The 19815-nt window shown below is 41.0% G+C and overlaps 2 protein-coding genes across 15 annotated transcripts in view; one reads left to right on the top strand and one right to left on the bottom strand.

Annotated features, from left to right (window-relative positions):
• Positions 1-19815, bottom strand: part of slc1a9 (solute carrier family 1 member 9) — a 57850-nt gene that overhangs the window by 729 nt on the left and 37306 nt on the right. For 11 of the 13 annotated variants that reach the window (XM_042393535.1, XM_042393531.1, XM_042393532.1 and 8 more), the window contains 4 exons: positions 19564-19758; positions 16099-16233; positions 15489-15927; positions 13963-14461 (listed from right to left, as the gene is read on the bottom strand). In XM_042393535.1, coding sequence (XP_042249469.1) covers positions 14279-14461; positions 15489-15927; positions 16099-16233; positions 19564-19758 — 952 coding nt within the window. In that variant the 3' untranslated portion in view covers positions 13963-14278. Of the gene's footprint in view, positions 1-13962; positions 14462-15488; positions 15928-16098; positions 16234-19563; positions 19759-19815 lie in introns of those variants that run through there. The other 2 variants (XM_042393537.1, XM_042393538.1) reach the window with 2 other exon arrangements.
• On the top strand, positions 10-8073 carry LOC121884628 (potassium voltage-gated channel subfamily A member 7). 2 transcript variants are annotated; one of them, XM_042393541.1, is made up of 4 exons: positions 10-78; positions 2369-2403; positions 2685-3441; positions 6785-8073. In XM_042393541.1, exons 3-4 carry the CDS (start codon positions 2737-2739, stop codon positions 7718-7720), a joined length of 1641 nt encoding a protein of 546 aa, XP_042249475.1. In that variant the 5' UTR covers positions 10-78; positions 2369-2403; positions 2685-2736; the 3' UTR covers positions 7721-8073. The 2 variants fall into 2 exon arrangements, with proteins under 2 accessions (XP_042249475.1, XP_042249474.1); XM_042393540.1 differs by lacking the exon at positions 10-78 and having other exon boundaries at positions 939-3441.

Genomic DNA, 19815 nt, shown 5'->3' with positions numbered 1-19815 from the left:
AAAATCATGGGGGGGTTTGCTCTGCTGCGTTCAGGTGCAACCGGAAGTATCGGAGATCACAATGTTCCCGCAGAAACGGTACAAATCTTGATGCTACGATGTTTCCTTTAATAAACACCAAGAAGCTGTACACATAATCTGGTAAAATATTGTAAAACCGTTATGGCTTGTACACCTGCTGTATCTCAACAATAAACACAGCAGGAATACTATAACTATTGATATTAATCATATCAATAATTGTATTTTCAGGAAGAAGTTTTAAAAGGGAGGCTAGAGATGTGCTTGACATACAGAAAATGAAAAAAAACACAACTATGACTGAAAACTAGTTAGTAGGCTAACAAGGCTAAAGAGTCTACAGCCATGCTAGCAGCTCTGTTAACATGCTAACATCACATATGACAATGCTAACATGCTCATGTTAACCCGTAATAACGTTAGCCATGTTAGTGTGTTAGCATGCTAACATTTTTAGGACTGCCACTAACGATTATCTCCATTATCGATTAATCACTGTTACACAAATGTCTTGTTTTTTTTCCCAACCAACAGTCCACAACCCAAAGATATTCAGTTTAATATCATAGAAGACAAAAAAAAACCAAACAACAACCTTGAAATATTTACATTGAAGAAGCTGGAAACAGTATTCTTAAAAAAAATACTCAAAACTGATTCTCAAATAGTTGGCAATTAATTTTCTGTTGATCGACTAATCGATTTATCAACTAATCATTGTAGCTCTAAACGTTTCTAAATTAGCACCAAACATTTGGTAAAGCTGTGACTGATGTCATAGATTTCGCAGGTATTTGGGCATAAACCAAAGTATTGGACAAAATTAAATTTTAACCAGATGACGGCGCTCTAAGAGGCAAAGGATCACCAACGTTCTTACATCTGATTCTGAAAGGACATTACCAGGTGTACAAAATTTCATGGCAATCCAACAGTCGTCGAGACATTTCGATAAACCTCCAAAACGCCAACCTCTGTGAATGTCTGCACATCATTTTATGGCAAATCATCCAATACTTGTTGAGTTATTTCAGTCTGAATCAAAGTGGTTGAAGCCATCTCTACAGCCATGCTGCTAGTGTGGCTATAAATTAATTAAAATCCTAAATTCTGCATGAAACATTGAAGTAAATTGTGTTGATACAGTCTAATTTCTTATTTTCCCCCAAAAGCGACTGAATGTAGCAGACGGCTGCATTTACAATTCTGAAAAGTGAAGTGAAGGCGACATTTGCAAAGTGCAGCTGTCAATAAAGCGTGTTATGGGAGTTGTAGTTTTACTGCAGCGCCACACACATGCTTGAGTTTAGATTTCATGATGTGTCTAAAATAACTACAGTCCACCAGATTTATACTTATAGTAAAATAAAATGAAGACACCAATAAAAAAAATACTCACCACATGTTTGTGGTCGAATTCTTTTTATTCCAGAGTATAAATCATGATAATTACTAACACAACTCTCTTTTAAAAATCCTTTTCTTTTTTTTAACATAAACTTTTTGGCCTCTGCTATGTGAGTATGCAAGTTCATGTCCACACGCGTGTGCAAATATGTACAGTATGTTTAAGAGAAAGAGAGGGGTTAAGAGGTTGACATATTTTCGGGCAGGAAGGGTTACGGGGGGGGTAGAAAGAAGGAGGCGAAGAAACAGCGGTGGCTCTTGGGCTAGGAGAGGGTCGAAGATTGAATTTCTGCCTGACAGCATTCCCCGAGGGTGTACCGAGCGTGAGAGAGAGCACAAGGGAGAAAGTGAAGACAGTGAGTGACCTACAAACAAGCATAACTATCTTCACTTCACCCCGGTTACAGATTAACACTACAGCGGCCACTGAAGGAGCCACGCTGCTCCCTCTGCCTCCTCCCATCCCCTCCCTCCTCCCTCCTCCCAAACCAACATCACACATCATGATGAGGCAATCGATAGACTAAACTGTTTCACGAAGAGGGAATGGTTCAGCCCCAAAAGGCACCCTGAGGTGGAGGTAGAGGAGGAGAGAGTCATGGTCATTCTCTGGATGTGTGATTAGCTTGAATCAGCAGCTCTGGCAGACAGACGTGTGAGAGGAAGAAGCCGGTATCAGTTTGTTTCCCACTGGTTGCACTGGTCATTGTGATAAACTGGTCGTGAGCATGAAGTTTCTTGCATGTAGAGAGATTTTTTTGCATGGAGTGTGTGCACAGTGTGATTTGCAGTAAAATGTTGCAGAAATCTACAAATAATTGCTAAACCAGAAGAATTTTATTACTAATTCTGATTTGTTTTTAATTGTATGGTCAGCAATTTTCAATGTAGCATGTTTCTACTCACTCTTAATGTAATTTTTCTTGTTTCTAATGTGCAGAAAAGTGCTCAGTTGAATTCACAGAAAACACTGAGGTAAGATTTTGATGTTTATATTTTATTGAGTGGTTCCTAAATGTTCTAGGATAATAATGATGTATTATTAGTGATGCTGTGTAACTGCTAGTTGGATGTTTTGGCAAAAATCAAACGACTAAAGGACAATTTATTTTATGTGAAAAAGATTTATATGCACAAAAGTAGTAGATATACCTTATACTGTTTAATTTATTTTCTTTTTTTTCCCTTTATCTACTCATGTTTCCCCGTTCTGTTGTTTCTGCATCGCCAGGTTAACCTTATTTTCTTTCCTCCAGAGCAAAAAGACAAGAAAAGTAAGACAGGAAAGAGAAAATCAAAGGTTGAGAGATGGATAAAAAAGACAAGGGAGGTGGTAAAGGAGGCACAGAAGGAGGAGGGCAGACAGAAGAAAAACAGAAAGCTGAGGAGGCCGGTGATGAAGACAAGTGGACCAAAGATCAGCACAACAAGCTGGAGAGGGAGAGCAGCGAGACGGAGCCGAGCGGGGAGGCCAAGAGGGAGAACCGTCGTTGTCAGTGGAGGAGCGGCTGGGCTCTGACTGAGCGCCTGGCCATCAACGTGTCAGGGATGCGTTATGAGACCCAGCTGCGCACCCTCGCTCAGTTCCCGGACTCCCTGCTGGGTGACCCCCGTAAACGACTTCGCTACTTTGACCCGCTGCATAATGAACTCTTCCTGGACAGGAGCCGGGTCTGCTTTGATGCCATCTTGTACTTCTACCAGTCAGGCGGGAGGCTACGGAGGCCCGCCAACGTCCCTCTGGACATGTTTTTGGAGGAGTTATGCTTCTATGAGCTCGGAGAGGAGATCATCGACCGCTTCAAGGAGGATGAAGGCTTCGCCAAGGAGGAGGAGAGGCCTTTACCCAGCAACGATTTACAGCGTCGCCTCTGGATGCTGTTTGAGTATCCAGAGTCCTCAAGCGGAGCCCGGATCATCGCCATCATTAGCGTTGCGGTCATCGTGATTTCCATTCTCATCTTCTGCCTGGAGACTCTGCCTGAGTTCAGGAATGAGAAGGAACGGAGGGAGGTGAGGAGGGGCTGTGTGATGGGTTACATGATGCTGCTTGTTGGATTGTTGGATTCACAAGGCTGCAGATGGAAATTCACATGAACGAGGGAGGAAACCATATGGGTGAAGGAACGGGGGGAAAGTAGCTGACGGGGTGCAAAGAGAACAGATGTTAACGCTGCCAGGAAATGATGAGGTGAACATTGAAGGACAACAGGTGCTGACAGGTGTCACTTTGCCAAACATAAACCAACTCTCACAGTACAAGGTGAAAACAGTTTTATCTCCTTTATCAACTGCTTGAGAAAAAACTGAAGGCTGAGTAGGAGAAAAAAAATGCAGAATTTGCAGTTCAAGTTACAAAAACAATCTCAAGATCGAGGAAAAAGGAAAGCAAGGTCAGCAGATAGAGAATAGAGACGGCGAGGGCAAGCTTTTCTCGATATTATTTTGGACTTGTCATTAAATCTGATCCACTTAGATTGAGAGGGAGGAATGAAGGAGATGAGGAGAGCAGTTAAACCACCGGTGGAAAAACATGAGTAAGGAAAGAAGAGAGGAGAAACTGAGACAGAGCAGGTTTGATGGAGGTTTACCGTTAGAGGAGGGATACGTTTTGGAGATGCAATCCCTCGTCAACCACTCAGGGACGACTGCCAGAGCCAACAAGTGCATTAAGATGGAGTGGATACCTCAAAAGTACTGAGAAAAGAGAGACCAGAAGGAGGTAGTAGTAGAGAGGCAAGTGTGAAAGCAAGGAAAGGAGATGAACATGTCTCACGTTACCCCTTGGAGATCTAAAGGGCTATATATAGGGGGAAGGACAACTCTAAGAGCACATCAACACATAAACAAACGTCTATATTAATAAACGCTGTGACTCATAGACACTGAAAACGGCATGGAAAAGAGGCTCGCAGATCAACTTTTCTGATGACCGACGCAAAATGAAATTAGCCTCGCTCACGCTCCGGTAGCATGGAGACGATTCCGGGGGTCCGAGCAGGAGAGGTGACACGGAGCAGCGTGTGTTGGATTTACGTTCCCCATCACCACCTTCACCTCTCCGTTACTCCTATACATAGATAGAAACACTCGTGATCAGAGCACCGGTCGCTTTGGACACTACACAAACAAACCTAAACCGACAGTCAACCCCCATGCAATCACTCAATTAACAGATGGCGGTGAAAATAGTTTGTTTGGTTCTGATGCTTTTATATGACAAGACCTAATATATACAGCTATAAATTATGTCTTTTAAATGGCCGGACAATCATGGTCTATGAACATAAAGGGGCAGTTCAACAAAGTCACAAAAATGCTTATTTTGCATGTATTTACCTCTATTAGACATGCAAATTTATGCCCAAGCTTTGAGATAGTGACCGCTGTCACTTTTCCTAACATAATGGAGGTAAAAGAAATGTTTGTGGTGCCCAAAGCATTAAAGTGGCCATATTGTGCACATTTCCAGGTCTGTATTTTTATTCTAGGGCTCTACTGGAATATCTTTACATGATTTACAGTTTAAAAAACTCCTTATATATCTTTTAAAGCCCTTTTACGCAGCCCCTCAGTTCAACCTCTGTCTGAAACAGGTCGTTTTAGCTTCTTTAGCTTCTTTTAGCCCCCCACCCGATGAGCCCACTCTGTTCTGGTTGGTTAGCTTCAGGAAGCTTCTGGTGACTCAGAAGGCTACGTAAACAAACAAAAGTAGGAGGATTTCACTACTTTTTCATGCCAACTTCTCAATTACATCCAGATGTGTTTGTGCCAGAATCCAATCCGAAACATGAGAGTAAACGCAAACAACACATGAAAAATCATTAGCAACAAAGACTACGGAATGGACGGCCATTTATAGGCATGCGCGACGAGCCGGTTTGAAGCCCAGAGTTGCTGTTTATGGTCGGCGTCATCTTTTCCATTCAGAGCCAGGACCTTTCCAATAAGGAGAGCGGGGTGTTTCCTTTTATGGTGTGGAAACATGCCCCGCTACCCCGGACCCAAGCTAACGCTAGCTTACTGGGAACACCCAAGCGCTGCACACTTGGACTAACATTAGCTACTTTAGCTAAATTGTGCTAACAGAGCAGCCATTGTAATCAAGTAACATTAAACTTAATAAAATATTGTGAATAGTCCCGGAGAGAAGCAGTTGTCAATCACAGCTGTTAATCAACACCCACACAGCAGACATCAAAGCTACTATAAGTCTTAAAATCTTATTAATGGAGCAATAATTTCCAAAATGACCACCAACACACTTATTAGAGGGCCTGAATTTAGCGATTGAGACCACAATGACATGTTGGAAAAGGTAATTGACTTAGTATTTCTAGAGAGAAGTTGACACTTTTTGAATAGGAGTCGATTGGAGCCAGAATCTAGCAACCATTGATGACATTGCACTTTCAAGTAGTTCTGCATTTACTTCAGCCTTAAGCCGTGATAGTTGCCACTTAGGGAGTAACATGCAACAAAGGCCCCCAGCCAGACTCCGCAGAACCGCGGATGATGCAGTTCATGGTCAGCAACTTATCCCCTTTGGCAAACAGACCAGACCAGAACTGTTTTCTAACAGTGTCAGAAATGAGAAATGAGAGACGTAAATCTCTTTTAAGATGCAAGCATAATCTCGTGTGTGTGGTAGTGTTGCAAGCAGTTCAGTTTGGATATAAAAAAAACACGCAAGGACATGAGGCTGATGGATGGATACAAGCATAAAAAACATATAAATACACAGTGTTGGGAACAATGTGTGCTCGGAGGACATCAAAAGCTCAGGGTAACTCTATCTAACTTGTTACTTGTCACTAATGGCCAGTCATTTCAAACCTGCACCTACTTCCCAGAAAAAAACACAAGCAGTCGGGGTTAAATGAAGTGTCAGATGCCGCAGCCGTGCCAGCGTCTGGTGTGTAACACAACCCAGAGTCACATGAACTTAATATTTTTTGTGCGTTTAAATATAGAGAAACTGATTTATATAAAAGTCTGCGAGGAAAAATAAAGCAGGGCAGTGAAAACGGAGAGGAGAGAAAACTTAGCAGAGTATCACAGACTCAATCGAATCCTGATGACAGATGTCATATTCCAAATGTGCTGAGGACAAACTTTCATGATCATCGCTTCTTCTCCTGTTTACGCCATCTTTGTTTTCTCTCTGTTTACCCGCTCATAGCCCTCGTCTCCATGGAGCTTCCTCACCTTTCCCCTTTCTACTCATGTTTGATAAGCAACAGATGACAGAACATAAGTGGTTACAAAATCCCCTAGAAAAGAATACATACGCTTTGATTTTTTCAAATCGTAGAGTGCAACTGTAACCGCTTTTCTTTCATCCTTTGTTTTACAGAAATTCACCATCATACCTCACCCCACTATAGCGAACGAAACCATCATGATCCCACCTGGCTTTACTCCCTTCCAGGACCCCTTCTTCATCGTGGAGACGATCTGCATCTGCTGGTTCTCCTTTGAACTCATTGTGCGCCTCATGTGCGCTCCGAACAAGATTCACTTCTTCAAAGACATCATGAATACTATCGATTTCCTCGCCATCATTCCCTATTTTGTCACGCTGGGCACCGAGCTGGTCAAAGACAAAGGTGCGCAGCCCTCCATGTCCCTGGCTCTCATCAGGGTCATCAGGCTGGTGAGGGTCTTCAGGATCTTCAAGCTCTCTCGTCACTCCAAGGGCCTCCAGATCCTGGGCCAGACCCTGAAGGCCAGCCTGCGAGAGCTCGCCCTGCTCATCTTCTTCCTCTTCATCGGAGTCATAATCTTCTCTAGTGCTGTCTACTTTGCAGAAGTGGACAGTCCTGACACGGCTTTCACAAGCATCCCGGAGGCTTTCTGGTGGGCCGTGGTGTCCATGACGACGGTCGGTTACGGGGACATGTATCCGGAGACAGTCGGCGGGAAGCTGGTGGGCTCCATGTGCGCCATCGCCGGCGTGCTCACCATCTCTTTGCCGGTGCCCGTCATTGTGTCCAACTTCAGCTATTTCTACCACCGTGGAATGGAGTGTGAGGACACTACGCAGTATCACCACGTCGCCACGTCACTCTGGGAAAAGGACAAAGAGGACGATGAAGGGGAGGAAGATGAGGATGGGACGGACGAGGGGCCTGAATACATGGGAGATTATACACCCCTGTACGGGCAGGACAGGGGTATCTGCCCTCCTCTTAATGGGACTCTTCTGGCGGGACTTTGTGCAGGACATGTAGCTGGTGATCAGAGGGGGATAAACTTCTACCTCAAAGAACCTTTAGTCACTCAGGTTTGACGGAGAGCAGGAAAGACAGACAAGAGTTTTCATGTTAACACTCAAACACTGAGAGTCAAGATGGAAAGATGCTGTTGAAATGGGAGAGGGAGGAGACGCATACAGTATGAAACACAAAGACTTGCAAGGCCCAGTTTATACCGCTCATGTGATTATCGCTCAAAGATTTGAGACTTTTGCATGTTCGACTCACCGATATAAGCATAAATAAGTAAAAGATAATCTCTAAAAAATCCCTGCATGTCGTCACACAAAACATACTCCTGTTTATCCGGATTCCTTACAGAATCTTCCATCCAGCTGATGAATGAAAAATATTCTATTTGCTGCACAATAAAGTAGATTTTAACCACTTTCCTGAGTTGCGACTGTTTCCAAAACCAGACAAATATGGTTCCAGATGTGGTGCAGCCCACTGTAACTCATTGCTTGTATAAAATTCATATAAACAAATAAACCTGATAATAAATACTTCATATTAAGCAACATGTTGCATCATCTTTGTTTGGCTGAATAAAAGAAGCCCAACTTGGAAGGTGATTTTAAAATATTTATATGCAAATTAAATAGTTTTCATTCCAGCTGGATGGAAAAGTGTTTGAAGAATCTAGAAACGACTTTAAAATTGAGAAAAGTGTTTCCAAATAAGCCGTGAGGTTCTTCACCGTTTGGCTCGGATCTGTCTTTTAGAAAAACAAACTCTTATCTCTCACTTGAATGTAATCATCAGTGAAAAAGTCTGAAATAAAATGTAATAGAAGTAAAAGTGATGATCACATGGGAGGACAGACACCAAAACTCAATTTGTACTACAAAAAGAACTGATGATACTACAATACAGAGACAGTGCTGCATGCTGGATATCCATTCACTGCATATTTATCTAATTATGTTAAGTGAACTGCGATGTTGTTAACTGTTGCCGTGCACGTCGTTGTTGATGCACCACACTTGTCAGAGCTATGACAGAAATGCGGTTCTGTAATCTCATGCTGACGCGGACAACAAAGAGATCGCTCATCGGCTGGCGCTGGTGCAGACAAGAGTTCATGTAGTTGGTCCGGAGCCAGTTTGTATGTTACACAGTGTAATGGATACGGAGCAGAGAGGAGCACAGAGAAAGCTGATCTGAGCTCAGAGACGGTATAGCTGCAGGCCTCCAGTTGACATTTCTGTTACAGTAATAAAGCCAAACTGTACTCTGATGGTCCAGAGCTCAACTAGTCACTACTGGAAACTACGTGGCTGTAGCCTTAGCAAGCATCACAGCTCATCACTTCGTCTCAATTAACTCTCTATGTTAAACTGCACAGTGTAGATGTCTTATTAAAGTGATACTGAACCCTGAACCAAGCGCTCACCTTCTGACGGTTTGAAAAGTGGCTGCAAAAATGTTTGTAGTTTCCTTCTTAAAGGATTAAGCTGTGATTTTGTATATTTTTCTTGTCAACAAATCTCATGTGCAAAGCCAAAGCAGAAATTAACTGATCTATTTACAAGTATTGTGTGTGTATTCAAAGCTTAATATATCTTAATCCACTGAACTATTAATGACATGAACTATTAAAAACATGTCAATGAGCCGCAGCGCTGCACTGGGTATCGTGTTCCTTCGTCATGAAGAGTTTATTTAGAAACGTCTCCAAAGACTAATAACAGCGATCATACTTTCAGCCTCTTGACTTTGTATTAAAGTTATTTACAATGTAGTGCAAAGTCAAGAGGTTGTGATATGAAGCACAACAAGCTAGCGAAACGCTGTAAACGGAACCATTTTTTCACACATGCTCAGTGGCATCTACATTACACAGAACTACTCTCTGGAGGTAATTATTGTCTTAAAATCTCTACTAGATCATTTTAGACTGAGGAGGAAATCAGTAAGCAGCTGTTTTATGACACTGTAACTGTATCAGTGTGATGTAGTCCCTTAAAGATACCCTTCAAACATGTTTTAAGACATGTAAATAATTTGTGAATAATAATTTGTATCTAATATAGTCTTTTTTCAAAAAAAAAAAAGTTCACTTAACTTGTTAAAATACTTAAAAAGGCATCTTCTCCTTCTCTATTGGACACAAGATGGACAGTGTTTGTGCACCGGAGGTTTCCACATCACGTTGCGTAAATTGCAAACAGGACCAGGATTGGCTTCCGAACTCGTTGTGATGTCACAAAATCCTAATCCTAATGCTAATAAACTCTGATTTAAGGCGAGCGCAGAGAAACAAACTCTGCACGTACATGGTTCTGCACAGAGAAACATTCAAATGAAGTAAAAGAGTCATATATTCCTATAACTTTGTAAACTATCTCTTGATTGAATATCCAGAAAATGTTGAAATTTTTACTGCTATCATGAGGTCGTCTGGGGTTTAAAGAGCCATATATTGTTAGAGAGAATACGGATAGACGGCAGAGAAGTGGGTTTATATCGTAGTGTATATTGTTAATAACTGTCACCACTAGAATCTATTGTAACTAACATGAATTCAATGAGCCACTCTTCTCTATTGGGAAAGAAAATACAAACTGTTTACAGTCAGTTTTTGAGCCTAAAGTAGATGAATGATTGATGCTGAAAAGGTAGATTTTGTACATGTTACCTTAAAAAAAAAAAAGACAGATGAATGTGAGGTTTTATTTTTTGACAGAGCGGATGACCTACACGTATCCGGAGGACGGAAGGAGCTATGTATATATACACGTCTTACTTTATTCAATAAAGATCCTATTTTATCACTCATGTCTGAGATTTCTGAATTCCTTCCACATGACTCCCGGTGCGGTGACTCGGGGAGAATGTGATGATGTGTGCTCGAATCTAAACAACTTTTTGAAAGCACCACGCGGTGTGTGTGTGTGTGTGTGTGTGTTACGGTATTTTCAAAGGGGTTTATTCATATTATATTGCCATGTGCTTTTGACTTTCTTCAAGTTTTATGGTCACAAACAATCTGAAAAATGTTCCCGACTCACTGAGACCGGTTAGTGCTGTTTGTGTGGTTATCTGTTGCTCTGCTGCGTGTGATGAGTGATCCCGCCTCTAGATGTCAGACTGTGTTTTAAAAAACGGCACCGCTGGACATCTGTCTCATTCCTGCTGCCAGTGGATTTGATTTACAATAATATGACATAAACGACCTTGGCGTATCCAAATGCAACATCTTTCTTCTTGAAGGGATCATGTTCATTTAAGCCATATGCTCCAGATGACTCACATTTTGTTATTTTCATTCTGTTATTCAAAAGATTTACTGTCTAGGACCACTATTAACTGTGGATTTCTGAATGAGTTTACACACCAAATCTTAACTTATTATAGATTTATTCTACCGAGGTGATATAATAAGTAATAAGTGACTTGTATTGTGATTATGTTGGATATTTGAGGTCAAGTCAGTGTCTAAAAAAACGTTACAGTGTTGTTTCTGACTATGTATATATACAGTAAATACAATGTGATCTGTGGCTCTTGTTATCAGTTATCTTCATCATATTCTCTCACAATCAATCAAAGTTTCACTCATCCTTTAAAGCTTATCATCAAGTGATGTATCAATAATACTTTTAACTACACTATTGAGACTGTGGAGCGGCTTGAAATTGATGTTAATCCTGTTTTTTATTGATTTGCAAGAACAGTTTTCATTTATACAACAAAAAAACTAAAAATAATTCTGATGAATTTATTTCGGATGCACACAGTGTGTCTAAACATTGATATTCATCTGTTAAAGAAATTCATCTGAGTTATGAGTGTGCAAATGTCCGTCTGCAGGTCAGCACTTTACTAGAATAGGTGTTTTTACTCCATTTTTATAACTTATAGAATGAAAAAACATATATCATAAGCTACACAAACAAAAATACTGAAAAAATATGATAAAAATATCTGTTTGAGTTGTTGAAAGTGGTTTCCCAAATGTCCAGTTTAAGCAGATTACATTAACTTTGTTCAGGGATTGTAAAGTCAAACAACTGAATTAATTAAAAACTGTTTTAGTGTCAAACCTTCATTATTTGGCGTCGATTAATAACAAATTAATACATGAGAAGATGTTCAAAATTGAGCTAAAGTAAAGAAAATGGACAGGGAGCAGATGATGCTCTTCATATCCTCCCACCCCTCACACACACACACACACATACACATACACACATACACACACACTCCTCTAAACGATGATGGCTGCAGTGATTAAATTCCTGACCCCCCCGTCGCCTCAGATGGTGTGATATCCCCATGTCATGTGTCGGTTGGAGGGACAGCTCTCTCTCTCATGCTACAGGGCAGATTAGTGCTTCATTCCACAGACACCATCAGCCTCAACGTTAAGTCAATCATCACAAATTCGAATTTCACGCACTTTCAGTCGTACCTCGACACATTGTCAGATTTTCAGATTTCTGCTGAGCAGTGACCTCCCGCCTTTCACCTTTTCCGTGCTACTCCGCTCGGGTCTCTCCTCTCTGACGTGCAGGGAACCGAAGTTAACGTCAGTCCCGCTTGCAATTACCCACAGTGCCCTTATGCTGTCTGGGAAGAATGAAAAGGATTGACGTCTTTCTGGCCATCTGCCGCCCTACGATTCCTCTCCCCATCCCTCGCTCTCTCTCTCTCTCTCCTGCCTCGTCCGTCCGTCTCTAACTCTTCTTTGAGAGGATTAAGTGTGTTGATATCTCTGTGTGTCTTTGTCTCATCAATGTATAAGCGCAGCCTTGTGTGTAAAAGCGTGCATTTTGTTTGTGTGTCTGTTGCAACTTTTCCCGTCAAGTAATATCTTTGTCTGCGGGATTTTTTTCCCCCCGTGTCTTTAGTAACCAAACACTGACGCGTGTCCCCTTTCGACTGCAAATCCTTCCACAGATTGTACAAGTTACTTAAGCAGCAGAGAAAACACTGACAAATTATTTTAAATAAATCTCTAAGATTTTTTATTACATACAATATACACCTGGACCTGTAAATCTGAGTTAAGACTTAAGGATGTGGGATGAACTTAAATTTGAAATGAAAGGCAATTGAGTGGGACAGAGGAAACTGATGATGTTATTTTACAGCAATTAAGAACTTAAAAGTGGTAAATGAGAGTAAAATAACTAATAATAAATTTAAACATACGACAAAATTAAAACAGCATCTTGTGCATTTGAGCAAAGACGCCTATTACTCATCATTTCAGACACCAGACCACAACAAGAAAATACAAACCATAGATACATTTCAGTAATAACAATATTAACATCAATAGCGACTGCTGTCGGGGAAAAAAAAAGAGGTGATGTGCAAGTAGAGCAGATGAGAACGTGAAGAGATGCAAAAAGGTAGAGAATTTTATAAAAAATAATGTCTGCTAGTTGTATATTTCTTTGATTTACACAAACCTGTTGGTCTTCTTGAGGTTTTTTTTTTTTTTTTTAATTTTCAGGGAAAAAGAGGAAATAAAGTAGCAACATATAACTCACAATTGTGCGTTAAAAGGCCGGTAAGAACACCAACATAATTTTCTCGTCAAGAGCAGACTCAAAATTCTCTGGAATCAGGCAAATTTAAGGAGATTCAGGCGTAAGGGAGACTTTTTAAGTTTGGTTATAAAATGATAAATGAGTGGAGTGGAGGATTATGGGGCAAAACAACTCATTTAGAGTAAAGTTCTGTTAGCTTTTGCATCAAAGCACAGAGCAAAAGTCAGACCTGGTTTTAAAGGCCCTTCTAAATGTTACAGTATGTTGCCATCGCAACATTTTAATATCTACGTACAGTAAGCTAAACGCAAGCTTATCAATCACTTATTGAACAGTCATATCATGTCATAATACATCTAAGAATTATTAATTCAAATTTTCTATATTTTTCTTATTGTGAAAAAATCTCATGTGCAGATTTACTAGATTTTACAAGTTCCTCCACCACAAAGATTACAGTCACGGTAGTTTGTTTAGAAACAGCTCCAAAGACTAAAAACAACAATCGCCATTTTCAGTCGCAGGAGAGTAGTTCCTTGTAAGGCAGACACTACTGAGCATGTGCGGGAATGCGGTTCTGTCTACGGAGCTTTGCTAGCTTGTTGTGCTACATACCACAACCTGTTGACTTTGTACCACATTGTACATTGTAAAGAACAGGTACACATGTGCAGTGTCGTCTGCATTACACAGAACTACTCTCCAGAGACTGAAAATGTGATCGCTGTTATCAGTCTTTGGAACATTTTTAAACAAATTGTGGTGGAGGAACATGTCACCCAGTGCGTTGGTATGGCTCATTGACGTGTTTTTAATAGTTTTTTGGGAAATAATAGAGGTCTACGAGGAATAAGATCAGGCTTTGGATAAACATAAATCTTGTATTCATTGTTGGTTTGGCTCTGTATATGAGATTTGTTGACAATAAGAAAAATATAGAAAAACGCCAGCCTTATCCTTTAAGCCAGAAATCCACTGTGGACCTCCACTGGAATCTTTCTAAACAGTGGAGTGATGGTCTAAAGTGGAGAAAGCTGTCGTAAAACGGAAACAAATTGATGGTGAAAGCTTTTTCGTGGTAAAATCCAATCATGGCAGGTCGCTCGGTGGGATGGTGTGCCTCCGATCGTAAGCAGTGTCATCGCTCTCCTCTCCGTCGCTTACTTCACCCAGAACCCTCTCTCTTTCCTCCTCCTCTTCCGTTTCACTCTCTCGCCTCAGCCGCTCCCGTTCCCGGTCCCTCTCTCTGTAGCAGCGAGGCAGTGTGGAAATCTGAGAACGCAAAGAGACCCAAATTAGATCAGGTGGGGCCATGTAGCCTGTCAAACAATAGGAATACATGCTAAATCTTGTTGTTTGTGGAGATTGGTGGATTGGTGACTTTACCTGAGAACATACAAGGACATAAAGAGCTAAATCATCCATGTTCCCCTGGTAGCTAGCATGCTAACACCATGCTAGCATAATATGCTGAGAGAGAGTCTCCAAACATGAGTTGACTGTACTATTAATATTATTTAAAGCAGACTGATGTCTTGTTAAAGGGTTATATCGCGCTTTATGTGATTTCCTGTCATTTTTATACTGTTGTGATGTTGGATGTCTATGTTAAACATGGTCAAAGGTCCAAAACTGGAGGTCCTCTCATTCAAATGAATGGGAGGACTGTGTTTTCAGGTTTGTTGTTTCCTGTGTGTGCTTGTGTCCATTATATATTTTGCCATTTTATCCCAGATTTGCAGATTTAGTCACACATTTGAGATTAGCTTTAAGAGCTGCTACAAGGTCTTTGTGTTACTATTTAAAGCTTTATTTTTTCAATGGCCGTATCAATGTCAGTATGTTGAGTCAGAGGCTGCTTCTTTCAAAGGATGTTTGCAAAGGTGTGTCCTCCAGAGGAGTGACACTGGCAGGTGAACAACCAGATTTAGAGGATCCTTTGGAAGTGGGACAGCCTTGGTGACCGGTCATGATGTATTTGGTGTTGAAATGTGGACTTAGAAAGAGGTAGCACTTGAAATGGGCCACAGATCGTATGCCAAAGAGTTAGCATGATGTCTACTATTACTCAACAAATCTTATATTAGCACAAGGAATACCAGAATGACTTGAGGATACATGGATGTTTTAGATATCTCATTACTTACAGATACAGATACCTACAGATAAGTTGACCATCAAGCAAATCTCCAAAAACATGGTGTATTACTTCAAAGCATATTTAAAATAGTGTTATATCAGAGATGAATTATAGTACAAACTTTATGGTGCAACAGGAAGAAACAGTGGTGATTGATACCTGGTTATCATGGCTGGGCAGGGCGCAGTAGCCCGGCTCCGTCCTGCGGAGGAGGCGTGGTGAATGAGTACGGAAAGGTCGGGGGGAGTGGGAACAAACGGAGCGCGGAGAGGGAGAACGGATGGAACGTGGTGATGGAGATCGGACAGAGCGGGCCGGTGAGTAAGTGGCGGAGTGGGACTGGGAGAGAACGTGGCTGTGGTGGTTTTGTTTGGGTGGGCGAGGGGAACGAGGCGGCAGCTCGGGCGGTTTGAGAGGGTCGATCAGGTCCATCTCTGTGAGGATCGGGGGCGGAGGGATGAAATCGAGCTCCTCCTCCGTTGGGAGAATTTGCATTTCTGCCGCGTCGATTTCGGCGAGCTCCGCCTTCGACAAGTGGTCCACGATCCCGGCGCCGAATGAGTCTCCAACCACATTGATGGAGGTACGCATTCTGTCACTGAGTGGACAAACAGTTTGAGTGAAATAAAGCCACCAAGAGCTGAATAACACCAATATGTTCACAACCCCCGTCAACTCTCACAAACGTTACTGTTTAAACTCTTTCAATAGCAGAGCATTGATTCCTTATTTCTCGCTATTCACCCCGCTCATCAGACACCTGACTCACAGCAGCCAGTCGACAGCGATGAGCAGACTGATGTCCTGGGTGGGCAGGCCGACAGCCGTCAGGATCAGCAGCATGGTCACCAGTCCAGCGCTGGGAATACTGGCAGCTCCCACGCTGGCAAGAGTGGCGGTCATACTGCGAGGAAAACAACACACACGTATTCACATTGAAGCAATGACCTTGGAAAAACTGAGATCTTTACACTGTCTAACATCTTTCATTAAATGTTGCACTTGAACACACCATAAATACAGCAGAAAGTAGGGCTGCAATGATAATAATAATCATTTTAGTCATTTTTTAAAGGAAAAATGCCAAACATTTGCTGGTTGCAGCTTCTAAAATGTGAAGATTTTAAACTTTAATGTGTCATACATCATAGAAAACTGAATGTTTTTGGGCTCTGGACTGTTGATCAGACAAAACAAGGCTAATCTTGGGTTTTAAGACATTATAACGAGCGTTTTTTAATGTTTTTGGACATTCATAGATAGAATGATTGATCAATTAATGGAGAAAATACTCAGGAAATGAGTTGGTACTGAAAATAATCTTTAGTTTCAGCCCTGGCAGAAAGCAGACATTACTGCTTGCTTGAGAAGATACTAATGGCCAGTAATGTTAATTTGTAATCCAAATAAGAAAACAAAGAAACAAGCTAGTAAAACATTTTCATCCCATTTTAAATGTGTTTAAAACGTCTCATTATAGATTATAAATTGAGAAAATGGCTGATAAAAACGTGTAAACTGGCCCTATAAAGTTTGACTTTTTCTCTGCACTGCTGCTGTTGTCAGCTTGTGGCTTTTGCATGTGGAGGAAAAGAAAAGAAAAGGCAAGAGGTGAAAAATGAAGCGAAACCACACCTAATGGTGGAAATCAGTGATTCACAGCGACCAGCTGCTTTCGCTGCTGATTCAACATGCTTAGTCAGACGAATGGTTCCCAATTAACCCAATTACTTTTGTTTAAGAGGCCTAAAAGGCATCAGATACCACTTGGCTTCAGCATTAGAAGGGTGAGAACAACATGTTAGGATAACTACGGGGTTTCACTTACAGATTTATCGTTCTAGGAGATATTCCACCCGTCTCCAATTCTGCCTCTAATTCACACACACACACACACACACACACACACACACACACTGATGGGCAGGGAGCTCTCATGCAAAGCTCTGGCCTGACCATTGGGAGAACTTAAGGGTCCAACTTCTTGCTCAAGCACATTTCCAGCTGGAGAGTGAACCACCAACCTTGTGATACAGCATGAGCAGCTCTACCTGCTGAGCCACAGCTGCCATCAATAAATAAAATACTCCCACATGAGCGATGGTGACCCAATAAAAAACAGAAAATCCTACTCTGTGCCAACTTTCATTACACTGGTAACCCTGTTTAACAAACAGATTTATACAAGGTTAGAAATAGAGTCTTTCTTCTTGTAGCTACTTAAGCTATTTTTCCTTTGTTTTCCTTTTTTAATGTGTATATATGCATTTTTTTTTATTCATTGTTTATTATATAATCATTGTAAGAATGCTGAAAGTATGAATGCTGAATGCAGAAGCAGGTTTATAGTCCAACGCCTGGTATTTATGTGTTAATTTGGCCACACATGCAACTTAAAATGTCGTACGAGGGAAGGGAAAAATGTTCTTTCGTCCACAACAAAACAGAATCTCTGATTTTCTGGTCTTTTCTGTTTTCTTTCTTACAACTTTAATGCTCAAAAGAATGTTGCTCGTCATGACATGTTTGCAATTAGAGGAATTATCAGTTCACGTTGGTCCCAGATGTGACTGCAGGCCAGTCGGGACGTTCTAAACCTTGATATTTACCGCGTGATGCTGTTCATCTGATCTCAGATCTCCTCCTGCGTTACATCTCAATCATTTCTGACAAGCTGCGGCCTTAATTATCACCCCGCTGTGACTGGGAGCTGAAGTGGGGGAATTTAAGAGATTTTACACAACACATGTGGATCTTATTTTAGAACAATATCGCCACAGATGGTACGTACAGCACATACAGTACTTTGACAATTCAATTTTTGGGAATTTGGTGGTAAGTCTTTGATGAGAAGACAAAGAATAAACAACTTCAAAGTGCTGAGCATCATTTATAACCCTGCAGCGACTACAAAAAGATTCCTGATCAAAGTAAACTGGTTCCAGTCGGACTTAAATGTTTTGCTGAAACCTCAAAAATGGGGAACGAATATGTCATTACTTCTTTATTCCATTTAAGCAAAGTTTTAGGCTGCTATTCGTCTCCATACGTTACAATAAACATTACAATAAACTGCCTCAGATAAGTCACAAAGATGTATTTTGAATTCATGTTTGCACTGCTGGTTAAAGATCCCCTCTAGTAATGTATTAAAGCATAAAATACTCTGCTTTGAGTAATAATTTGTGCCTGATGTGGTTAAAAAGTTTCTCTCCTCATAGAAAAACCCAGAATCTATGAATATGCAAATATTGTTTATTTCACAAGTTTAACTGCTGGACACAAGATGTTTCTTTCTTCAATGAAAAGTCCTCGTAGGATCCAAGTTTCCACATCACACTTATGTAAGTTGCATACCGGTCCGTGATTGGCTCCAAACTAGCTGCGATGTCATAAATCCTGCTCGTCGCTACACTTGTTGAACTCAGATTTAAGATGAGCTCAGAGAAACTCATCCTGCACGGTGACGCTCAGACATCACAGTGAAGTAACATTAAGACAAAAACACATTTTTGAGTGAAAGGCGTCGTTAAAATTATGTATAAATACTGATATATTCCACATGATCAAAAAAAAAAAATTCTTGCATAGCAAAAGCTAACCGAGCAGTTGACATGAATGGCAGCAAATTACATGTCTTGTTGCCCAAAATAATAATAATAATAATAATAGAAAAAATTTGTACTGCACTGGTGTTGACAATGTTGTAGAATGGCTGATAAAGGGTCGGGTTAGTGGTGCATTTTATGCCCAAAATAAAGGTTTGGATGTTATAACACATTTTCAGCCTTTTATCTATCTCACCTCCTCTGCAGAAGCTCAGTTTTTTACTGACGCTGATTTAGCTGTAACAGTAAGAGGAACGCTGAACGCGCAGATTAGAGTAGATAGGTGGGTGATGACATCACGCTCTGACAACATACTTTAGTTCAAAATCTGTATCTTGTTGTTGCTTGACATGAGGTAAGATAGACTGACAGACCACACAAAAAGCCTATAATTGGCTTAAAGTTAGATGTTCATGATCCAGATTTTTTCCCTAGAATTTCACTTTCATGAAAACATGTGGTATAAAGTGTTGCAGCGTGTACTTTTCATTTTATTTGTTTCATGATCCTCGTTCTCTCGCCACTGCAACCAATTAAAGTCACTGCTCTCAGGACAATAAATTCCAGATTAATAGCACCAGTTAAATATAAAACAATGTGTGTGTGTTTGTGTGTGTGTGCTTTACCTGACAGTGACAATCTGTCCGCCGTCCAGGCTGATGCCGTTCATCTGGGCGATAAAGATGGCCGCCACGGCTTCATACAGGGCCGTGCCGTCCATGTTAATGGTGGCACCTATAGGAAGCACGAAGCGAGTCACGCGTTTATCGAGCTTCAGATTCTCCTCCAAACAGCGGAAGGTGACCGGCAACGTCCCTGCGCTGAGAAAGTTAAAAAAAAAGTTTTTAAGAAGATGCACAAAGAACAGGAGAAACGGG

The sequence above is a fragment of the Thunnus maccoyii genome, chromosome 18 (genome assembly GCF_910596095.1).
Source record: "Thunnus maccoyii chromosome 18, fThuMac1.1, whole genome shotgun sequence".
Lineage (NCBI taxonomy): Eukaryota > Metazoa > Chordata > Actinopteri > Scombriformes > Scombridae > Thunnus > Thunnus maccoyii.
Note: the sequence above shows the minus strand (reverse complement) of the source record. Positions and strands in the feature narration are given on the sequence as shown.